At 38.3% G+C, this 26,105-nt stretch overlaps 1 protein-coding gene across 2 annotated transcripts in view; it reads right to left on the minus strand.

Annotated features, from left to right (window-relative positions):
- acot7 (acyl-CoA thioesterase 7) overlaps positions 1-26,105 on the minus strand; it is a 69,624-nt gene that overhangs the window by 20,681 nt on the left and 22,838 nt on the right. For both annotated transcript variants that reach the window (XM_023270864.3, XM_023270863.3), the window contains exons 6-7: positions 25,784-25,870; positions 6,229-6,345 (exon numbers count right to left, since the gene is read on the minus strand). In XM_023270864.3, coding sequence (XP_023126632.1) covers positions 6,229-6,345; positions 25,784-25,870 — 204 coding nt within the window. The remainder of the gene's footprint in view (positions 1-6,228; positions 6,346-25,783; positions 25,871-26,105) is intronic.

Consider the following 26,105-nt stretch of genomic DNA (forward strand, 5'->3'; position numbering starts at 1 on the left):
TCAGTCAACCTAAAAAAAAAGCCTCTTGGATGACAGGTGAAATGACTCAGGAACCTAAAAGAGAAGCCCTCATTGTATTTTACTGAGCTTCTATGAATACTAATAAATGTTTTGAACTTAAATGTTTCCTCCACTGTGACGATGGTGAGAAGCTCCCTCGAGGCTCTTCTGCTTCTGTGTTAAATATGACTAAACTTTCTAGATTTTCTGTGTGTGATGAGAAACACTGACTCCCAATATCAGTCTTACCCTTTTATTAAATGGATGTCATGAGATTACATCATCTCTTATGTCATCCTCAGACATGTGAGAAATTACATCCCAGTGAGTGAACAGCCATAAAAGGCTGATCAAGTCCAATGACTGGAGATCAGAATGAGGTGTGGCATTGTGAGAGCTCATTGATTTCCGTGCAGCTTCATAAGCCAGCCCATGCACTGAGACCGTTTATTCTCTTCCTCGCTGTCCGGCCCTTTGAGGGTTTTTACATGTTCCTGCCAGGAGCGAGTCCCATCTCATTCAGATAAACCATCCATGGTGCGGGTGTATTATGCTCAGTGAAGCGTGCGCTGCTCAGTTGCATTACACAGAAATGAGACTTGATGATGGCTGATTTTCAAAGACCTTGATCATTAATAATTGATTCATGCAGAAAGCAGATCTTGGGATGAAGGTCAGCCAAAGTGAACAACTGGTGGAGTCCCATTTCTGAAGAGCTGTTTAATGCGGCTAATGGGTCCAGTCCATGCACAGATTTGCTATTTTACTGCAGCCTACATTAGTAAAGATTGGATTTTTCTCTTACTCCTCCCACTGACTAACAAAAAGCACAATTACTTCCCCATGCGTGTACAGTAAAAGTCCATTTAAAATGCCCAAAGCTTCATTACTTTTCCATCTAAACATTTGGTTTCAGTCTAAACACAAAAGCGAGCACTCTGTCTTTCCAGCAGTCACGCATCATTTCCTATTTCAGCAAACAGCACATAGAAATGTCAGGACTGTACTAATCGTGTTTGATCAATGAAATGAAATTCAAAATGAATAAACAAGAGCAGCACTGCGAGTTTGGGTACGATGACACACCGTTCCCTTTATTTCTTTCCCTCATACTTTTCTTCCCACCTTCAGTGTTCCCTTGGCTGAAATGTCCTTTCATCCAGAATTCAGAATCGTCTTTTTTCTCATTATTTGTACCTCTGGCTGTCTCACTGTAATGGATCCTGGAGAACAGCATTGACTGGACTCTCCTATAGTGCATCAATAGATAAAACCTCGCGGGTTTATACTCAGAATTAATCCACATTATTGTTCGATGCAACATTGCAGTTATTGTGCATTTTGCAAAGTCTAAGGTTGGGGGGAACGTGAGATATCAATTTTGCAGCAATACATCAATAATTACAATATAATTTGTTAATATTTTATAATATCGATATAAAAGTAATACAGAACAATGCAAAAATCTGCATGCTGTCTGAAAAAAAATGCAAATTAAATGTGTTGCACGCAGGTAATAATAATAAGACATAATAAACACAATAATATTCAAATAAAATCAGCAAATCAGAAATGGGTTTGAGCATTTTGGACCTCACATCACATGGTTTGCATATTTTTAATCAAAAAGAGACCTCTTGAAGTAAAACAAGTCTCTGAAGAGCTCCAAGTGTTGATATATAGTAAACAGTAAACTAGGTGACAAATGAGATGTGAGATGCAAAACAACAGGAAGTCACATTAGTGAATGAAAAAAGGAAAATTACAATTTATTCATGATGCCTCAATTTAATGCAAACTGCATAATTTATCTGAATGATAACTATAAACATATTCCAAATTGAATGACTGCCTCAGCAAGTCTTTTTTTATGTTAAAAGCTCCTTCCTTCCTGCATTTCTCTGAATCATACCTATGAGACTCTACACTTTATTTACCTTTGTCAGGCAAAATGCAGTTATGGTTAAAAGTTAACATCCTAAAACTTAATTTTTCTACAGTTTTGGTCTTCTGTCTTCTCTCTCGGATCATAAATTGCAAATCTGCCCCGTTTTAAAAATCTATCTTTGTTTTGTTGAGTTAGACAAGAAAGGTTGTGCTCTGAGGAAAGGTTGGATACAGAAACCCTTAAATAACCGATAAATAAACCTCAGTCCATTTAATGTTCAGAGTCTTAACTTTCCACTTTAACACACACTACCAGTCAAAAGCTAAGACACACCTTCTCATTCAGTGCTTTTTATTTATTTGTATTGTTTTCTACATTAACACTTTCTTGTTTACAACATAATTCCACATCTATTGGTTTATACTTTCGATGTATTCAATATTAATCTACAATGTAGAAAATAATGAAATAAAAACCACTGAATGAGAAGGTGTGTCCAAACTTTTGACTGGTAGTGAATGTGAAAGATTATTTTATCTATTTGTTTTTAAATGTTTGAAATGTCATCAATAATACATGTAAGCAAAACTCCTTCCTGGGATTTACAATATCTGACTAAAGTCTACTTTTCAGTCCATCAGCGCATGTTATCTAATGTTCTTCATTTCCCACCAGTTGTTTAGACCTTACATTAATATTCACTGTATTACGGGACAATGTTTTTCTTTATGAAAATGTATTTCTGACCTGCTTATATAATGCTATACGCGCTGGAAAGCAACATGCTCGCTGTTCCAAGAATGAGAACAAAGATCGGCGAGGCTTTTTTCAGATATTGCAGGTCACACTAATGGAACATATTACCACAGGTCTGAGGTTTCTGTAGATGTAATACACTATTCACCAGTCTACCTGCTTCTGTAGCATCCAGCTGGAAGATCAGTGGAGAAACATTATTATGATTCCTAAGCTTCCTTGGCTGGTTCTACTATCTTAGCCAGAAGCAACAGATCTCAATTTTAATATTTGGACTCTCAAATATCAGAGCAGCAGCAGTTCTAAACATTAAGCTGCATAAAAATCACCCTTTTATTGGGCTTACAGCTGAGAAACTGTGATGTATTCTGGCTCCTGTGAGTGGACAGGTTTTCTATTTTCTAAATATTGAATGTCTAGAGAGTATTGGTGCAAAATGCTATAAATCTATCTTTCTGCTCTGCAGTTGTGAAAGGCTGAAACACACAAAAACCTAAGGTTTTAAAATCTTTGATTTTAACCTCTATGACACATGTTGAGGATAAGTATCACCCTGTCTGTGATTAACTGGCTGGAGATACAGTAAGATTAGAAAACCATAAAATTACAAAATATGCAAATCGAGACAGACTTTTCTACTTATGCTTGCGTGTTTAGGACATTTCTTTTTCTACTTATGTTTATCTAGATCAGGGGTGTCAAACTCATTTTAGTTCAGGGCCACATTCAGCCCAATTTCATCTCAAGTGGACCGGACCAGTAAAATCTCAGCATAAAAACCTATAAACTCCAAATATTTCTTTTGTTTTAGTGCAAACAAAGTACGTTCTGAAAATGTTCACATTTAAGGAATTATCTTTTTACAAAACATCATGAACAACCTGAAATTTGTTAACAACTATGCCTCGGTTTATCATTTACACATTACAATTTGCAGATCACAGTTTATCTATAAAGGAACAAAATATTTAATCATAGGTAAGTGGAGATAAATTATATAGAAATTTACTTTATGATCAGAACGACAAAAAAATACCAAAAAAGACCAAAGAACAACAAAAACCAGACAAAATACTACACAAATGAGACAAAAAACAAAAAAAGTGAGAAACAAAATGACAAAAAAGTGAGACAAATGACACGAAACAAACAAAAAAGAGACAAAAAATTTAGAAAAAAGTGACAAAGCAACAAAAAAATGGACAAATGACAAAAGCGAGACAAAAAAATTAGAAAAGCGAGGAACAAAATAACAAAAAAACAGACAAACAACACAAGCAAGACAAAAGAAATACAAAATAACAAAAATGACACACAGAACAATGAATAAAGCAAAACACAAATTGACAACAATAAGACAAAAAACACAGACAAAAAGGAAACACAAAAACGAGGCGCAAAATGACAAAAACAAGAGACAAACGACAAAAGTCAGACAAAAACAGGACAAAATATTACAAAAATGAGACACAAAACAGCAAAAGAACGACGAACAATTTAGTATTTTACTTAATGATCCAAACAACTTGTCATGGTCTAGAAATTATTTTAAATTTATAGTTTTACTAATTAACAATCTGCAGTTAATGTCTTCTCTGTAATTTTTACACTTTACAAGGTCGTACCACGGGCCAGATTGGACCCTCTGGAGGGCCAGGTTTGGCCCGCGGGCCGCATGTTTGACACCCCTGATGTAGATATTTTTTGTAATGTTTATATTTCTAAGACTTTGAATTGGAACAACTGTAATGTAAGCAATCTCCCCTCAGGGATCAATAAAGTACGTCTGATTCTGATTCCACTCTACAATGCCAATGGTTGCTTTTTGAAGTTTGTTCATTTCCAAATTTGACAATTATTTTCCTAAACCTACCTCGTCAGTTTTTTGTCAGCCCACCTAAAGCAAAATGGGAAATCTACTGGTGACATGACACCCCAGTTACTGAGGCAGCCAGGGGAAATCACGTCAACACCACCTAAACTGTGAGGACAGACGGACGTAGCAACTGGAGCAACCAGCAGCACATGAAAGATGTGGACACGGATCTCAAACAATCTGCACTGTGGAGTTTTCTGCTCCTGAAATTCCCAAAAAGGTGCATTTTTAAATGTTTTACAACATCCTGCCACTCACTGCTTCTCACTCAGACCTCCCTGGAAAAACACTGAGTGAATTATGATGCTTGAATAAAGTCGCTGGTGTTTGAGAATAAATGTAGTGTATATGCAGAGCTGCTGGAGCTGACCCGGCACTGTTGTGCTGAGCTGTGAAATATTAAAAAAAATGTTCTTACCACTCCATAATTCAACAGGGGGAAGAGAGGCAGTCTATTGTTAACATCATATCCTGAGGTGATCATAACATCTGAATGTTAGAACTGGATGTCTGGATTGCATTATGTTCAGCCCATAAACAGAAACAGACACTGCAACAAGAAAAACTAGAAGCAGCAAACATATTCTACTGGACATAAACGCTCACTGGCCACTGATATTTTTATTATATCTAATCAAGTAGCAGTTCCATGCATTTAGACATGTAGACATGCATTAGACGGCCTGCTGAAGTTCAAACTGAGCATCAGAAAGGGGAAGTAAAGGTGATTGAAGTGACTTTGATTGTTGGTGTTGGACGAGCTGGTCTGATTATTTCTGAAACTGCTGATCTGCTGGGATTTTTACTCACAACCATCTCTAGGGTTTACAGAGAATGGTAAGAAAAAGAGAAAATATCAAATTATTCAGGGTGAAAATGCTTTGTTGACGCCAGAGGTTGGATGAGAATAGCCAGATTGGTTCAAGATGATCAAAAGGCAACACAAACAACCACTCATTAGACCCGAGGCGTGCAGAAGACCATCTGTGATCCTTGGAGCAGCAGAAGACCACAGAAGAACAGGAAACTGACCACCAAAATTGGGCAATAAAAGATTGGAAAAATGTTGCTTGGTATGCTGGGTGTTGATTTTTGCTGATGGTAGGGTCAGAATTTGGCGTAAACAACCTGAAAACATGGATCCATCCTGCCTTGTACCAACGGACCAGGCTACTGCTGGTGGTGTAATGGCGTGAGGGACATTTTCAACCACTATGATGTCGAAGGCTAAGTGAATCATGGTATTTGTTAAAATTCTTGAATGAACTTCAAAATGCGAGGCTTAGAATTTGTCCATTTGTAAATCTGGGCCTCAGATAGCGGGAGGCATCATACAGTGAGTACAGTGCAAACAGACTAAGCTTGGTAATGGTAAATAGTTGAATCATTAACAGTGGTGGCGTTTCTTTTTCCATATGTGGTGGCAGCGCTGCAAAACACAACTGGTCTTGATTAGCAGCAGTGCGACAGTCGTTAGTGTCGGCTCGGCCAGTTTTAAAGCAGCACCGTCTCAGGCTGAATTTAAAGACTGCTGAGTTTTCCACATTATCGTCTAATTGGGTTTTCAGAGAGCGCAGTTCATTAATGGGAAAAAGAAAAGCAGCTTCATGTAGACACAGCCTCCTTCTGAGAGACTCACATCCTTCCAACCTGTGGATGTCTGTATTCACCTAAAGCTCTGAGCTGATTCTGTCTGTGTCACCCTCACCTTTCTGGATCTTGCGATGGAAGTTGATGACGTCCACAGAGGCGGTGACAACGTTGGTTTTGCAGTGACGAAACGCCGTGAGGCCGGCGGCTTCATCCATCAGCTTCATGGTCACACCTGTGGCAGGGACACAGTTTGACTTTAGCTAAGCAGGAAGATGAACAGATGTTTTGTTTTACTGCACCTTGTGCTGAATATGTTTTTTATTTCACATCTGCTCTCTTGATTAATGTGTTTCAGTAATGACTGTTGATGCACTTTCTCCTTGAAGTTATGTCCTTTGTTATCAATCCAGTTGTTCTCAAGAAGTTTGAACACTCCCATTTAAAGCTTTACTCATTCTGTTGAAGAAGCTCCTGCGATGCAGCTGAAAATGAGCTTTGAGAATAAACCAACACTGACCGATGTCCAATTGTGCAACTAAGACTTGAAACAGCACTCCTGTCATCTTCAGTTAAACTTTGAACCCACACGAGTCTTGAGAAGTAAATGCAGCGCCTAAACTGCAAGGATTCTTAGCCTTGTTTGAGACATTATTTAATCTATTTCAATGAGATGAGATTGTTCGATTTAAAAGCTAATGGGTTTCCTGATGCAATTAGAAAACTATCCACCTGAAGCTAAATTATGAATGAGTCTGCTTGCCATTTCCTCAACATTAGCTCCTTGTTCAGACTCATTAGTCCCATGTGTATCAGAGGTGCTTCAACAGACTTTCATCCTGCATGATTTTCAGCTGACAGATGCTATGAACGTTCAATACACCGCTGCGTTATTAATAATTCAAGTTCATATCTTTAAATGAACACTTGTTGATCCACTATAAGCGACACATAAAAAATACTCAAAACACTCCAGTTATTTACCATCCATCCACACGATCCTCACCAGAACATCAACAGAATCAGGAAGTTCTTGAAAATGACCTCCTTTTACATTTTTCTCACAATAAAGCTGTTGCAGCCATGCACATGGTGACTTTCCTCTCTGGGTGCCAAGACTGAAGTGGTGTAATACTGCTATACCTGCAAGAAAAGTCTAAGGAGGTGGTTGCCAGGCAACCAGCAGAAAGTCCATAAACTTACTCCTTCTGGCCAACACATAATCCTGGACATTACTCTGAGAAAAACCACAATGTGCTGCTGTTTAGACCCTGTCAGAGTTTAACAGGACAGAAAATGGTAATTGTGGAGCTTTGAGATGCTTTGAACACAGCCATGTTTATTGTAGGAGCCTAAATGCATTTAAATTAGTGTTTAACCCTCGTGTCGTCCTGCAGGTCAAATTGACCCGTTTTAAAGTTTGAAAATGTGGAAAAAATATAGATTTTCACAGTGAAACTTCTGATGTCCACATTTTCAACATTTTTGGGAAATCTTTGAACATTTTTTGGTGGAAAAAAAGAAATGTTAAAAATGTTTCTGAACATTCACAAAAAAATCAACCAAAATCCAGTGTTTTGAAGTTTTACTGATATATATGAAATCATTTTAGATATTTTTAGGATTTTTTGGGAGATTTTTACTCATTTTTTGAAAATATTTACAAGAATTTTATAGCCAAATTTGGGGGATTTTTTTAAAATAAAACTTTTAAGAGAAATTTTTAAGGAATTATTGGAATTTTCTTCCTGAAGGTTTTGCACAGTTTCACAAATTTGGGGATTTTTTTGCTGAATTTTTGGATTTTTTTCAGACAAGGAAACAATATTTTTTGGTGCCTGTAAATGAAGACAACAGGAGGGTTAAACAAGTAGAATGCAATAATTTAGGTTCATGGTAAAACAACAATAATTTCAGTTGATTAAAGAGGAATTAAAAGCCATATTTAGAGCATGTACAGGTGGATTTTCATGATGATACAGTAAGTGAGTAATGTGTGGATGATTTTTTTTTTAAAAATTAAGAGTTTTGTTTATATAATAATGAAATGCATAGGAATAGGTGGCTGTGATCATCACTTCCCAGTAACAATCTCTAACCTTTATCTGTTAACAAAGACCAATGTGTTGTATTTTTTAGATCACACTTACAGTAATTTTTGTGGGTAATAATACTATTATCAGTAGAAAGATCCCAACTTCATGCAACAACAGTACAGCATTTAGTCCACAAAATAACAACTAACAAACATGCTAAATCATACACACACACACACACACACACACACACACACACACACACACACACACACACACACACACACACACACACACACACACACACACACACACACACAGAGACAGACAGACAGACAGACAGACAGACAGACAGACACACACACACACACACACACACACACACACACACACACAGACAGACACAGACACAGACACAGACACACACACACACACACACACACACACACACACACACACACACACACACACACACACACACACACACACACACATATATGAACCTTTGCAGTTATGTTTCTTCTCACATTCATACATTAAAGACCAGACATGCATTCAAGATGGGTCAAAAATGAACACAGTACCGAAGTTTTTTTTCTTTGCTTGTGTTCTACAAACTACTTGTATAATCACATACAGCTCCTGCTGTGTAAAGTTAGGAGACATGTACCATTGCTTGATATGAGAAATGTGAGCCTTGTGCCTCTTCTAGCAGGTCTAATGCATTTTAATCTAGACATACAGGGAGTGGGGGTAGTTTAGCAGCTTTTCTGAATTGTTCTTTTCTCAGTTTTGCTCTTATTTTTGCAAATATGGAAAAAGATAATTATTTTTGTACAAAGTATTTTTATTGTGCACGAATTCAAGTGGAAAGTTCAATTTTATGAAGCACTTCTTTGGAGTCTTTCTTTGATGTGAATTACGAAGAGAGTACCAAGCTGAATATTTCATTAACTGGAACCTACAATGCTAGACTAAGTGTGACAGCTTCATATGAACCACGCAAACATGAAAGATCATATCAATCTTCTTATCTTCCTCTCAGCAAGAAAGCAGAAATATAGAACTATTCCTTCCCTGCTTTAACCAAGCGGCATTATTTTGCTCAACCATCAGAAAACACTGGTATATTGTACAGAGTTTTTGGAACAATCATAGAGAACACTGCTAAATTATTCAGTTTTCATGTTTATTCATGAGGACTTCTTGGTGTCTGGCTTGAAACAGTTACAGTTAGCTCACACGGATACAGTAGATGCTTGTGTTTGCTACGTGACACCAGTGTGTAAAACAACAAAATAGTGAGTATTTGTAAAATAATATCCACACAGAAGTACAACGCATCATTGATTTTTTTTTCTGCAGGAAAAGTTCCAAGAAGAGGGAGTGTGTGGTCACAATGTGACACTAGCACTCTTTATCAATGACTGCACTGGAATCCAAGATAAAACTACAAACGTGAAACCCGCCGCCTCTCAAGCCCACAAGAGGTGAGCGTCTGATTAAAGAAAAAGAGAGATTGTGGGTGAAGTTTTACATTTCTTAATCAAACATTCCATCATCACAAAGTTTGCCGAGCACTTCCTCACACGGAAAACTGGAAAAAAAAGATGTGAAGTGCAAGAAAAGACTTTGAGCAGGAAATCAAAGTTTACTGATTACATTAAAGCTCGAGACACATTTCTACATCCCTAATGTGGCAGAACTCCAAAAGAGGACACCGAGGAGTTCACAAATCTACACCTATGTCACGTATGCAGCTCTGGCAGCTTGTTTTGTGTGTAGAGGAACCAGTTGTTCTCTAACAGAAAGTAGGACATCTTGTATGGAGTGGGTGGGCTGGAGATGAGAGTAGCAAAGGGAGGGTATGTCAGCTGCTTCTCATCTTCGAGAAAACACGAGTGCATGTGTGTGCGCTGGTGATGGTGTGCTCATTTAGAGACAGTCAGACTCTCTGCGAGACACTCCAGTTGCCCTCGACGTTCCCTCCGAGTTGCTTTTTGTATCTCCCATGTTACAGAAAATCAATAAGTGTGCTTGCCGATGGCCGATTCGGCTCCCAAAGGTTCCTACCATCTGCACTGCGTGGCTCTATTTATGACAGCCAAATGTGTGGGAGTACAAACAGAATGTGCTGCTTTGCTCCCAAATGCAGCATTCACAGTTAAAGTGGGCCCACCGAGTTGATTAAGAATTAAGCATGCAATTACTTTGACATCCTCTTATGCCAAACGGTCGGAGCATCACTTTAATTTCATTTTGCTGAGAAAAATACCCATATGTACAAGTACATTCTGTTCAGCTCCAACCTGCTGTGCACTGTAAAGCATTCATGTGAAAATGCAGCTAAATTATAGCAGCAGTGTTCTGTTTTATAAAAATGGTTAAAAACTATAAAATGTGAAGCTTATTTGGTACCAAAAACAAAAAATCCGTTAACAGCAGGCTGCTGTAAAAACTGACGTGTGAACTGGACAGAAATTTTACACAAAATGACAACAACAAAACAGTAAATGACACAAACAAGACGCAAAGCAACACACAGCAACACAGATGAAGACAGAAAACAACAAATACGAAAAACAAAACAACAAAAACGAGACACAAAATTACATAAATGAGATACTAAATTTCACAAAACAACCAATATAAGACACAAAACAACACAAACACGACTCAAAATTACATTAAACAACTAATATGTGACACAAAATGACACAAAACAACTAATACGAGATACAAAATTACACAAAACAACCAATATGAGACATAAAACGACACAACACAACACAGAAAACAACACAAACGAGACACAAAATTACAAAAACAAGACACAAAACAACACAAATGAAAAACAAAATGACACAAAATAACAAATACAAGACACAAAACTACAAAAAATGATAAATACATTAAAATAAATGAGACAAAATAACACAAATGAGACACAAAATTACACAAAACAACCAATTCGAGACACAAAACAACACAGAAAAGATGAAAAATGACACAAACAGACAAAATGACAAAAACAAGACACAAAATGTCACAAAAGGAGACACATAATACAAATGAGACAAAAAACAACACAAACAAGGCATTAAACTACACAAGCGAGGCACAAAACTGCAAAAATCAGAGTAGTTATACTCACAATATTAAAAAAGAAACCTCCTGTTCTTCTGTAGAGTGCTGGATTCAGTTAGACAGTAACTGACTGTTTAAATAAATACTATTATAAAACTATAAAAATTCAGTAAAACACTGAAGACCACAGCTGCAGGTATTTTACTGTAATTTTACAGGAACATTTGTGTGTATTTATGTACATTCCCAACAGAATGCTTCAAGAATATCTGGCTTTAACATGTGATTATCAGTCAGATGTTTTGCTCCAAACCAAAAACCCACTGATTGGTGACGTATAAAACGTTCTCCGAGGTTAAAGATGTGACCACAGTTTGATAAGGAGACAGCAGCATGTCAGGCTAAAACTGAGTGTAGACAAAGAGATATATCACTTCCTTCCTTAAGCCTGTTACAAAGCATTCTTCCCATCTTGTTTTTTTCCCCCTCCCCTCACCTCTACCATGTTGTGAAAATTGATGGGATCTCACCTAAGATTGAACATTTCCCCCGGGCACGAAGCACGGCGGCTCCTCAGAGCCTACAATGGTCGTGTCTGAGCATGTAGCACTTAATGGACGTGGATCACAACCTGTATAAGATGATGAAATTGGATGTAAATGCAGCATTACATCAAAGTGTTAGACCTTCCAACCTGAGTTAATTAGAGCGGCCATCCGCCTGAAACGTCGTCACATCTCACTGCTGATATTTTGAGCTTTAAATCCAGACTGACTTTAAAAACACTGACAGCAACCCGAGAAATGAAATGAAACCTTGTAAAATTTAGAGTATGACCGAGTGTGTACTAGAACAAAGTCAATCAGTATAAATTACAGCGGCCGTGATCAATATATTTTATGTATTTTAAACTGAAAGTGTCATAAACGGGGTCACACCAAGCTCTACAGATTTGTTTTTCTACAACTTATAGCTTTAGTTCTGGCTTTCAGCCCTGTAAGTGTTGTTTTCAGCTGAGTCAAGCAGCTGTTTTGAGAGAAAACCCGCTACCTGCTCAGCACCATACGTCAAGCAACATTAGCAACCGGCTGGTAATTACAGGGAAGCATTTAGCTGCTAAAAAGCCCGATATCTGCTGGGAAAAAAGAGAGAGAATATAAGACTTATAGTACTGAGATTACAGTCTGCCTGCTGGCAAGAAACACAATTATGATGAGGGATAATAAAAAGGTTTTTCTGTTCAATATGGAAATGAGCAACAAGTTCTCCATGTTAGCTTGAAAGATGATATGTGAGTTGTGTTTTTAATTTTAAAAAATGCAAGAACAAGATTTTTAACCTTTGACCTTATGAATAAAAAAAAACCACATTTAGGTCCAAAAGGTATGTTTGAGAAAAGAAAGAAAAAAAACTGCATGACAGTATTTATTAGCACCAGAAACTGTAAAACAAACAAACAAAAAAAACAACAGAATGAACTGCCAGCATTTCAACATTTCAGCTGCTCTTGAACTAATCTGTGAAATGCCAAACTGTCAGTAAAACTATTCAAATCTAAGCCTAAAATCAGGATATTTTATTTAATTAATTTCATTATTCATGACTCAAAAACAATCAAAAAGTTAGCTGTTTGCTCTAACCAGATTTTGTTAAAAAAAAAAAAAAAAAAAACTTAAAAAATAACAGAAAAATTCGGCACTCAGTAGCGCAACTACGAAGACAATAATGACGCAGCTGTGATAAATGGCCTTGAGACAAAAATTCTGAGACTTTTCGGTTGAACTGCAGGCAGTGTTTACATGGGTTGTGTGGCAGAGAAACTAAAGTAAGAAATGCAAGTTGTGAAATATCTATAGCATTTAGAGTCAGTATGTTTTCCCAATATTTGTAACACTTGTGAGCACTTAGAAAATTGTTGTACATGTTCGGTGAAGTTATTTTGTTATTATTATAATGATTAGTATTTGATTATCTATTTATTTTTAAAGAAGGTAGTTGAAGAATCTTTTTTAATGATTTATCTGATTTATCAATGAGTTATCATTACAACCAGTCCCTCCAGGAATATGCGATGTTGTGATCGCACCAATTAATGCAAATTCAACCAATCTCCATGAATTCTGCGCAACCTTGCAATTTTGTCCAATCACCGCAACTTTTCCGTAATTTTGTCCCACCTCCCATGAATTCCACCAATCATAGCAGTCCCCAGCGCAAATGTAATGCAGGTACGTCACCGAATTCACTTCCTTGTTTATGGTCTGAAGATGCAGACATGTCCCATTCTAATGTCTCTCATTTACCGACAAAAACTACTGCTGAAGATGGTGAAAAACAATCCCTGATGTTCTTCACCAAAGCGGAGCTAAACTGTTTTACACCCGTGCAATAATGTGGTGGAATACAGTTGAAAATCACCGATTGACAAACACTTTTCTACAGCGAAACATATTAGGAGAACGTCTGAAACTAGCGGACCACAGACCAGACAGATCACCGTGATGGAAGCTGTTGCATCCAGATCTGTTGGAGCTCTGAAGGAATGAAGGTAAGTTAGGTTAATTAATTGATGTGACAAGCTGCGAGCGTGTGTGTCGGTACATGCGTGCCAGGATGTGAAATTAACGTTTTAAGCCACTGACAGATATGTCCAAATACGACTCATTCAATAGTAAATGATCATTTAGTGCCTTATATCTACCAACCACTTCATGTTAAACCAGTATCTGGCTGCTGCTAGTTTCCCCCTGTGGTGTGCCAGCTTGTGGAAATGGGTTGGAGCATTAAGGAATTAGTTTAGGAAGACATATTGTCAATTAAAATGTTCAAACATGTTTTAAAAGCTCAAAAAAAACACACCTTTTTAGAAATTGTCACTGTCTCCTGCAATTTCATGACAACAAATACACTTAAAACATCACAACTTACATCGCAGTTTTTTAGAAAAGCTGCTGCGAATTCAGGCATTTTAGGGCCGCAACAATCTCAAAAAAAGCCTGCGAAATCTTGGAGGGACTGTATAACTCTGACATGTTTGAGTTCTCTGTACTTCTAGCCATGGTTGTAGAGGTGCAGGACTTTGTATTTCAGTTTAAAAAAAAAAAAAAAAAAAAAAAGAGCCCACGGTGAGTAAAAACAGGAGCACAAAATGACAAGAAACTGGGGTCAATGAGTTAAAGAAGTCTAGATGAACACTTACATGAATGATGTTACAGCTTATGCATGGCTTTATTTAACTGGAATGAGGCATGAATGGTTTTGTAGCCCATAATAACAAAGTCTACTTCTGTATTGCTACTATTGAAAACAGTTCCACCATTGTAACTGTCTTCTGCCTCAAACTGTGAGAAACTTCGCTAAAAGTCACTGATATCTCTCTCTCTCTCTCTCTAAAGGAATCTTTGTTGCTCAACACATCTAATAATTTAAGATTCTAAAAAGATATCATAATGGTATTTTTAGTTATGGAATGTTTTATTCAGAACTTCTTAATTATACAAACACTCTAGCATTGAATTAGCACAATCTCACATCTGTAACATCCACACATCAGGCTCTATTTAAACTCCTTCTGAATGGCAATTTTTTTTTTATTTTGCACTGAAAACTGCTTGCATTTAAAGATTATATTTCCCTAGGGTTAACAGAAGAGTAGAACTGAATTGAACTGAGCCAGGTAGTGTTGTAAAGTAAGATATTACAGCTGCGTTTTCTGAACAAATATTAGATATTTGTCTTCAGCCTCGGACAGCAGCAGCTGGTAAACTCCGACGATATTGATATCTGAAACACGGTGAGCCAGCCTTTTGGAGCGACCATCTCATTTGATCTTCCATTTGCGAAGATTAACTGGCAAGAATTAGATTAGGTTTTTATTCCGTTCCTTTGTAATGGCATCAGGGCTCTTATTATCAGAACGAAATGATCTTGAAGAGTCACTCAGGGTAAATAAACCAATCAAAGAGGAAGAATTGCTCCGTATGCCGATGTGCTAAATGACTGAGCGGGAACAATCGAGCCCTAGTTTGGTCATATTCTTCACCTTAAAGCATTACCTCCAAGACTTCCTAAGAGTAGTTATGAGTAGCTAAAAGTCTATCGTCTGAAAATATGATTGTATGACCGGGGTATGGCCTCATGGCTGCACAATAACATAAACTCTTTTTTTTTTTTTTTTTTTTTTTTACATTTTTTAAACAAAATTGTAGCTTATTTCTCTTAGTCACTTGTCAAATTGTTGTAAAAAGCTCCCAAAATTCCATGAAATGGTTCAGTAACCGTTCTTATTATCAGCAGTGCAGTGATTGTACAGTGGACTGTTTTTGCTTCAGAGAAATATTAACAGTACATTGAGGTGTTATGGAGAAATAAAGGAGAACATGAATGCGGTGCACCGAGTTCACTCAAACCTTCTATGAGTTTGCTAACCTCTCTTGTCACAGGGTTTTTACTTAGAACATAACCCCATAACTTAACAACATATCAACATGGTTTTAATGAAGAGGCAGCAAAAATATTCTGATATATTCTAAATCAAATCAGAATCAGTTTTAGGTTTTCACCCATAAAGAATTTGACTTGTTGTTTCAGTGTTTAACAGTAAACACGAACATGTAGATTCAAAAAACGTTGCAAGTCAGTAGACAGTAGGTGTTAGCAGTTGAATTAGCAGCAAGTGTATCAAACACAAGGGATTACAAGTCTTAAAAAGTGATAAAAATCTTTTCAGTCTGCCGGAAATTGCAAATTAAGCACTTGGGAATGTGCAAAGTTACATAGTATGTAATGGGTCAATATATAATATGGGACTTTTTGTATCATAGTTGACATTTTTGCTGTTTTCAGGGCTAAAATCAACTATAACCAAACACCACATGGCATTTTTAAAGAAAGATTATTCTAAATAATATATATACAATTGAGCAAAACTGAAATTGAAAGTTATTTCTATAGATATTGTAGTAAACCTGTTGACTACTTTATATTAAATAAGTCAGAAAGCCTTGGAGTCTGGTCAGTCTTTTCTTCAGGAGGAAATGACATCATGTGGAGCAGGTCATGTGATCTGGAATTAACACACTTCCTGGAGAGGTGTTTTTGTAATTGTTATTTTCCATATAAAATTTGATTTATCTGTCATGATTATCTCAACTTACTAAAAGAACACAATCCAAACTATTTCTGAATCAGCTCATTTTATTATTGTTTATCTCATTAGAAGGTGGTTGGTAATAAATTGGGACAGTTATTTAGTTGACATTTTAGTGATATCCAGTCATTTCTTATTAATAAATAATTATGGAATTTGTAAAGACATGATCATAATGAGCATAAAAAACGTTTTTTAATATAAAAATGTATGCAAGATATATCCCATGGACTTCAAAAGTCCTTCAATTATAGATTGACTCTAATGTAAACAACTTGAAATGTGCAAAAGGACAAAAATAATAATGAATAAATAAATAACACTGTGGACAGAAACACACACAACTGCAAATGAATGTTCATGTGGTTCTGTCTACTATTTGTATAAATCAGTGATGGGTTTGCAAAAATTCACTAGAACAACTTAAATAGATGCTGAATAAAGTCAAATATAATCCAGTATGCGGTGTAAACATATTGCTCACACAAATCTACTGAAACACAACCCTTTACTTTCCAAACAACCCTTTCATTTCCTCATCTTTACCTTTGGGTGCCAGTTTAGGAGCTCTGAGACATTATTACCTGGAATATTAAACTATATCCAGTAGGAGGCAGATTATGGATTATGGACTCATTCACTCATTGAAACTGAGGGAGGAAATATTAATAATGCTGTTAATAATAACAGAAAAGCTGCAGCAATAAGAGATATCATTTACATGCAGGTAATTTAATCTTATTAGTTTCACATATTAGATTCTTTTCAGAATTCACAGTCTGCTACTGGAATTGCCTCCTGTTCTTTTATAATACACCAGCATTTAATTTTATTTCTACCAAACGTGAGTGTTGGTTCATGTTTATTTCACAATGCTCATGAGATCATGTTGGATGCACGATTTTATTCAGTGAATTAAAAAACCTGCAACTGAAACGTCGAGCCGAATCAAGCGAAGGACCGCGCTGTCCTTGAGGTCCAAAGATGCTTGTCTTTATTAATCACTACCATCACCGCAACTGTTAATGCAACTCCCGCAAAAAATAAAGAATAAAAAAAAAAAAAACAATCTCCTTGTACAGTCAATGTAAAAGGTTGAAGTGAGGCTCAATGTGAGACTGCAAATGAGGACAAGCAAGGCCAAGACAGCCCTGGGCCTGGCGTTACACATTCGCAGGATGACATGGCACACTATGACTCTCCCTTTGCCGTAGGGTGGGAACACGAAAGGCAAGGGGGGAGGGACAGGAGGGGAGGGAGGGGAGGGTTGGTGTGTGAAGAGGAAAAGACAGCTCACTCCAAATGGGGAAAAAAGGGCAATTAGCAAACCAAGTCCCCAGTGGAGCCCAGTTTGCCACGGGGCAGAATACCTCCATGATTAGATTCCTTGTGACCGTTTCCCCCAAATCTTCGCTCACAATGCTGTCCATCGGCAACAGGCGTCATGGGAACAGTGAAAGGAGCCGTCCAGGCAGCTCTTGTCACCCATCAACTCTGCATACAAACTTCTAATCGCCCTTTTAATTCAGACCAGCTCAGACGCAGCAGCCTACACAAGGCGGAGACGGACCAAAGGATATCAGAGCACGAGTGACCTTCCTAAACTTCTACCTGCTTCTACCTTGCTCCTGTCCTCTGCCTCCCCTCACCTGCTGCTGACAATTCCCCGTCTCTTTCCGTCCTTCTCCTCAATCCCCCCGCTCCCCCAGCATGTGCTTTAATCATGGACAGTATCAAACGGCTCAAACTGCCTCCTAATGAGCTGTTACTATAGAAACAGCTCCTGTTAACATTACCGCCACGCAGCAACCCACCCACATCCTCTTACAAAGTCCCATAAGCTGCATAATTTTTGTACATTTTACCATTCCAGGTGAGCTTCGCCCAATGCCGGGCAGCTCCTTAGCAAATTTGCATTTGTGGCTTTAAATTCTGCAAATTGCGAGTGCTGTCATGGTAACAGTTTAACAATAAGCTGCGTGCACACCACAGGCCCGAGAAAATCACTGAGATACGACTTGTGTAATGGAAATTGTGTCAGATAAAGAGCTTTCAGATAAAATGTTCCTCCAGCTGTGATGGTAAAGGTCATCTGCTCCAGCAGATTACTTTTCTAAATGTACAACTTGGCCTTCGTAGCCATAATAAACATGGTTAATATCTCTAACACTCATTTCAACACTGAAGCATGTGCTGCTCCAGTTAGCGAGGAAAGGTGTTGTACCTGCACGTGTCCCATCACTTTTCAGACGTGTCCAGCTGCTAAAACTCAGACCAGAGATAAAAATATTGATACATTCTTCTGGGTCAGCTTCAATTATTACCGTATTTCGACAGCAACATGCTCTCAGGGCTGTTTTTTGCTCAGCGCTTCACCCATTAGGATGGATGTAATAGGAACTCTGTGCAGCCTGACAGGAAGGACTACCAGCTGAAAATTACTGCCACCTGCTGTGAAGGTTTCTATGGGGAAAACCTTTTAAAGCGTAACTTGAAATCAAGCTGAAAAGTGCGTTTCATTGTCCTCTCCAGCTAAACATTTCATGAGCAGAAGAACTGCAGGCAAATGAGAGATTAGGAGCAAAATTTACATTTTATTTTCATTTACACTTAATATTCTACCAAGAGATATCTGAACTGAATATTAAAGAAGGATAATGCAGGCAACTGTAATGTTCTTTCACGCAATCTACCATTAATTTGAGTATGATTTTAGGCAGTTAAAATGCATTAATAATACTCTAATTTGTGGTTTTTGGGGGCTAATATTGTCACAGAAAGCATGAGAACCAATTTCATCATATTCTAAATAAAGCTGTTGGCTACCTCTCTCTTTGACACCAGATGGTAGAACAAATGTCTTGGCATGAATAATAATAAATATCTTTGCTCCATCCCCTCCTGTGTGAGCCCTACATCATCCCGGGTCCTTTACCTCCAGATGAACCCCTGCATCACAACATAAACACTGGTTTCCGACTGGTTTCCACTGAATAAAGACAGAATATGCAGGTACCACGGAGAGGCAGAAAACACATTTCTGCCTTCAGGATAAAAATGCAACTTTCTGAACAACAATACAGACTCTCTTTTTTCTTTACAGCCTGCCTCAAATTGAGGCTTGTTGAAATTGTTCGGCTTGCGTGTCCGTGTGGATTAGATTCGTGCACACTCACCCACATACTCACACGGGGCTCAACACAAGCCTTATTATACCAGGATCTTGTATTGATTCTGTGCCAGCTGATAGCACAAGTAAACAAACTCTCTCTTCAGTTAATGGCTGGTTTCAACACGGTGAAGCTGCTGTGCCGTGTTTCTGGATCAGTTCATTAGCGCTCTGGTCTTGCCTTACAGCTTTGGGGTTTGAGGCACATAACACAACAAACACACTTCCTCACCAGTTTCACCTGCAAACAACGGAAACACCTCTGCCTTGTACCACGACACAAGACACCTCACTTAACCCTCACTTGATGGGTTAATGTGGAGCCTAAAGTTGGAGTTTTTAATGTCACAAACTTGTCTCTCTTTTAGCCCTCGCAAGGTCACTATGGCAACCGACGCTGCACACTCATCCTGCTCCAGAATAAGTTCTGTCCGGAGAAGTGCCACCTTTCACCAGTTCTTTTCCAGCAATAGAGATTCTCTGCTGAGGGATTATTTTGTGCACGCAAACCCGACACCGAAATACAGCCGTGCAGTGACAGTAGGCAAACTATATGTCGTATGTTGCCATGGCAACCTGCATGCATTTAGTTGGTGATGCAAAATATGAACTGCTTGGTCGTGATTTGCTCTCTCACTGCCGGTACAGCATCTAATAGAACACAGATTAGAAAAGTGATTAGTTTATTGGTATTTATCACAGATAATATTCAATCAGTCACATTAACTTTAATTTGATAAAAACTAAGTGATTTCCATTCTTCAGAAAGGCACAGTATCAGACCTACATGTTTAAATGTATGAAGTGTAAAGTTTAAGAGCTGTAATGTGCAGCTGCCATGTCAGAATAATTCATAATAAATATATTCAGTCACAAAATTATCGGTTTTCTACCAGCATTCCTCTCACATCATTTGCAGTAAAAGTGCATTAATACATTTTATTTTCCTCCTTTCCACTGAACTAATCGGCTCGCCATTGGATTATTGTGTGCAGAAGAAGAGTCAAACACGACCACACAGAAATTTATGAGCAAAATCTGAGTTTACAAAGAAAGTTGACAACCACTGGTGTGATACTCATCATTTTCAGATGAGGGTTTTAAGTTTCATTGGGCCGCTTAAAAAAAACAAAGTCAGGTTACTTTGAGCTTCAAGCTTTGACTTGTATCACAAAAGCCAGATCAAAATATATGGAATTATAATCTCATCTGATCTTTTAATTTGAAATGTAGATAAATAGATAGATTCTCTGATGCATCTGTTCTGTACAGTAGATTACATGTATACCTATAGTTTAGACACAGTTTTATATCTGGCTTCCTATCATTTTTGATCAGTATTTACTTCTTCTATCATACAGGCTTTTGTGGATCTATCCTGTTAACAAAGATGAAGAAGTTGTCAGAGATGGCATGTTTTATGTCCTGCTATCAGTCATACAGACCTCTACACACATCTGCATTTCAAAATAGATCTCTACCTCTTTGCTTTTCCATATGTTGTTTCTGTTTTGTGACTCCTATAGTGAATTTGGTTCAAAAGTTTCAGTTGACTAGGAACTACTTGCAGTACTACTACCAGTGTAGCAGATTCAGTATTTTATTTCTGAATCAGTGCTGGTTTTGGAAGAGGGAAGAAGGCTACCAGGGCAAAGGAAGCAGTCCACACACTCATAGGTCAATCACACAGCTCCAGCGGAGATATCCCTGTCGCCCTGAATTCCTCTGTCTGAGACGCTGACATGTTTATATACTCAGCGAGCACAGATCAGAGCAGAGGACACATAATATAAAGCCACACTGATAGATGTCCTGCGCTCCGGCATTCCCCAGCTCGACTACACCATGTCACACACCCCCATCCCGTTTTCCATCTATGCATTAGGGGCCATTTTATCAGCACACATGTGTTCATCTTCCTCTCACATGTGCACAAGCAGTAGATGTATGAAGTATGAAGTGTGTGCACAAAATGGAAGATGCAAACATGAACCAATGGCACGAGAACACACATCGTCACTCCACAGTCGGTGATTTCTACAGAAAAACAGAATCTAACCCGACTAAATACGCCACAGCAGCTAACTGTGTGCTCTTTTAATTCTGTTTTCTTGTGGTTCAGTTGTTTTAATCAGACCGCAGTGAGTGGTGTCCACCTGTGGCAATCAACTGCTGTTTCCATGGAAACAGATGTTACGCTTCCTTAGCACACGAATGGAAGAGGGAGGGGAGGGAGAGAGAGAGAGAGAGAGACAGCATGAGATAATGAGGAGAGGTGGGCAGGCGACGGAGAATACAAAGAAAAGGAAAGTAAAAGACAGAAGAGGAAGAAAAAAGGAAGAATGTTGAATTAATGGGCACAGTGGTGAGCTTCAGTCGAACTTCGTGATCCGCTTTGCTTTTCCAGGATTTAGAAAACTTCCAGGCTTTCGTTCTGCAGTGTCAGAGATTTCCATTACATATCCAGGTGTCTGCAGTCTGAGGAGGAACTACACAGGTCTCAACCTCTCAACATCTGGTGCTGCAAACATAATATGTATCTATCAGGCTGTTCTGCTCTCCAAGTGTACGCACATTTTATTGATTGATAATTATTGACTGCATGTGTGATTCATTCACCACAAGCAAGAAATGTGCAGTTTGAATAATAAAATATACGCCTTCTCACTTACTCCTAGTGGGATCTCATCATCTGTATACGAACATCTGTTTCTAAACCTTTCAATAAAAACTGTTCCTGAACATCACAGGTAGCAAACAACATCAAAGCTATCTGGAATGCAAAGACAATGCAAAATGGAAAAAAAAGTATTCTGTCACAGGACTTTATGACTTTTGATGCTGAATAATTAAATAATGACTGTCATGCCCACACAACCCAGAATGGAATCCCACACAGCTGTCAGAGAGACGGCATTAAACTGACACCATTGTATTATCGTGCATTAGCGTGACTGAATTGTCAAATCTTCGGCTGGATGGATGTGGTGTCGCATTATTGGAATAAAACCTCAGTAGACGGCGTTTCGACTAAGCATGCGTGTTGTTGGGTTTGAGCCTCCTCAGACTGGAGATACAGTGAGTGAATATCCCGTCATTGTCATGTGGAAGTCAACTGACTTTACTCCAGTAAGAGAGAGTGAGATACAGTAAGAGAGACCGAGAGCCTAATGCGCGACGGCATGTACAGATCTACATGACCCACACACTTGTTCCACGTTTGGTTTTTGATTAGACAATTTTCTCAGCAAGTTGTCCAAATTAAAAACTCCACCATGCAACACTCATCTGGCCCACCTCGCTCCACCCCAACGTTCCTCGTCCTGCCTCTGTTTTTTTCATTCTCTCTCTTTCTCAGTCAACGACTCTCTTCTGTTTTCCTTCCTCACTCTGTGATGTCTCTCTGATGGCCTCTTTACATAGCTGACCTCAATAGAAATGGCAGGAACATCCAGCCAGAAACAATATACCTCAACCGATAAAGAGCATCTGCTCTGCGCTGATAAAATATCGGATTTGCTACAAATGCAGCCCAAAAGGTTTTTTTTAGTAAAGGTTTGTGTTGTATTTATGAGGTCGTGGCATCAGATAATCAGATTTCTGTCTAAACAATCAAATCTGGATGTGCACTCAGTTCATTAATTCTTTACCTTTAATCTGAGCTTGCCTTCAGTATTGTTTGTTCTGTGTCTCATTTTCTCTAAAGCGCTTTAAAATATATAGTTGTTTATGACTCTGGATCCAATCCAGCAGGAGAAAATCACCCAGGGAGAAACAACAAAAGCACAATTGGAAGCATCAGTGAAAATATCTCTGAAGGATTCTGCTATTTGTGCAATGAATCACCTGAAGGACTTTGGTAAATGTACGCAGAAGAAAAAATGTTTTAAGAAGCCTCAAAATGGCTTTTTCATTTTTTAAAGCAACATCCAAATAAAAATAGTTTGTCTACATGAAGACGGTTGAACCGGTCCAGTGAGAAATTTTTAACAAGCTCAAAAACCATGTAACAGTTTCATCCTCCTGATTCTGCGAGCTCCAAGCACAAAACTGGAAACAGCATCAGCATCATAAATGTCCTGTTAGGACGACGACGCTCCATTTTCCACTTGCTTCTCCAATTGTTTATTTCCTGCCTCGTCCTTGTCATTCTGTTCTTCCTCATTACAGCGCTGTCATACAGGCAACACAGAACTACAAGAACCCAGGCAGCAGCTCAGGCAGGACCGTGTGACATTTCAGAACCCAACAACACATTTTCACTCCTCATCAATCTATTTAGGAGAACAGGAATACTAAAAGGCATAAAAATCTTTGTCAAGGATCTTTTTCTTGATGAGAATGATACAAAGCTCCACAAGGAAGCCCAGAATGAGGAATAAAGTAAATAATTGACTTTGTATACATACAGTATTAATCGCTTATTACTTTACTCCTCTCTTTCTATCTGCTTCTTCCTCTATTAATCATCTTTCTGTATGTTCTCTGCTTAAGGCGTCTATGTTTCATCCTCTCCCCTGAAGGGTTTCCATCCTGTACTGAAGCCATGAATGGTCCCCGCCTTGTACATTAAACCACTAAACCCCAAAAGGTTGGAAAGGCATGTTGTCTTAGAGAAACAGCAAAAATGACACCATTTATCACAATCAAAAACTGTAAAAACAGAGAGAACAGTTGTATTTTAAGCTTTCTGACAGTCCTTGATACTGTTTACTCATCTGTGACGTGCTCTTTGTTTAGAAAAATTACCGAAATCGAAGCTTAAAATTCATCAGAATAGTTTTATTCTACAAGTGTTATTGTAAAAATCACAAAAAAATAACCGTTTACACTCAGTAAATTCTGAAAAAACTAAAAATTCTGCACTCATTGGCACAACTGAGGAGCCATTAGTGACTCAACCGTCATATGACAGAAAAATGTACGGTATTTTTCAGCTGAACTGAGGAAAAAAACTAAATTTAAGTAACAAAAATCTATAGAAATCTATAGAATGACACTTTTCTTTAAGTATTGTTAACACCTGTGGGCACTTAAAAATGTTCATTCCTTTTTTTTTGTAAAATAGTCACTTAAAGGAATTAAACTTTCATACAGCACAAAAGACATTTTAAATTTCTGTCTCCGTCCATGGCTGTGCCGTTTCCAGAGAGATGCAGGACTTTCTATTGCAGTGGAACAATGAGGCCACGCTGAGCAACAATCTGACAGGAACAGAAAATGCCCAGAAACTGCTCAGGGTTCAGAGGGTGAAACAGCCTGATGCTGCTCACGAGCTCTTTGTTTTACACGTGTAAGAACGACAAAGAAGCCTGACAGGTACTGAAGACTGGAGGCAGAGAGCGGCTCGGAAACACTGAGCTCTGAAATGGCTTGTCAGCGGCTGTTAGCACTGGATCAGTCACACGGTGTGATCTCAACTTTGAACGAAACTCAAAGCACTTACAAAGTTTCACTTCACACATATTCAAGTTCAGTGCTCTGGAGCTCAGTAAAGTCAGCGTAGATACACAGCGTCTCCTGCATGGGTAACTCCATTTACTGTACATTCTAGTGTGATGAACCACACACATCAGCAGACACTCATGCAGGCTTACTGCAATGTAGCGTCCTTGCATAGAAAAATACATCAAATTCACACTGTATTCATCTGTCTGACAGTTATTTCTGCTAAGAGAAATGATAAAAGTTTTCAGGCTGAAAAACAACATTTGAATTTCCCTCAGGATTAATAAAGTATCTATCTATCTATCTATCTATCTATCTATCTATCTATCTATCTATCTATCTATCTATCATTTAGCATGAAAAACTAATGGCAGGCACAGTAGTGGTGTTCAATGGGAGGAGGAACTGCATCTTCTTCTGTCAGCAAATAGATTTTCATTTACCACTCACTGTGTTTTAGAGAAATATTTCAGGTATATGAATCACTGATTGTTTTCTGTATACTTTAGTTGCCACTGTAAGCTGATTCAAGGTATTTTTGATCACAAGGGGGCTGAAAAACTTGAAGAAATTCACATTTTCACAACTGACTGCTCCGTCAGTTTGGGTTTTAATCCAAAGACACCGGAGAAAAATAATTGGGCTTTCAGCAGCTTGAAGGTTGACTTTCTGGTGGCTTTAAGACAGCAGCAAGGGTTCGAAACTGAGCTCACAATTTTCCACGATTAAAACTGAAAGCAAACTGTGTGCTGGTATCTAGAAATGGGAAAGAAAACACACTCACCTCCGTTCACGTAATCCTGTAGCGTGCAGTCGGAGGGGCCCACCAGGTGGATCAAACTGTGCTGGCTGAAGCCGACTGTGTGCCGTTCTGCCATGCAAACACACAAACACAGGCATGTTAACTCAACAAAAAAAATGTGGAAAAAAATACTGTGTGTATTTGCAAAAAAGCGAGCTGATATTAACAAAAACTGTGTGCTCTGATATATGCTGTCCAGCCAAAGTCAATGCATGCTGCTGACATGATACCTGGGTTAATGCATAATTGCAGGACTGTTCGTATCATAGTTGACATTTCTGCAGTTTTCAGGCCCTAAAATCAA

This window comes from Amphiprion ocellaris, chromosome 8, assembly GCF_022539595.1.
Source record: "Amphiprion ocellaris isolate individual 3 ecotype Okinawa chromosome 8, ASM2253959v1, whole genome shotgun sequence".
Classification (NCBI taxonomy): domain Eukaryota; kingdom Metazoa; phylum Chordata; class Actinopteri; family Pomacentridae; genus Amphiprion; species Amphiprion ocellaris.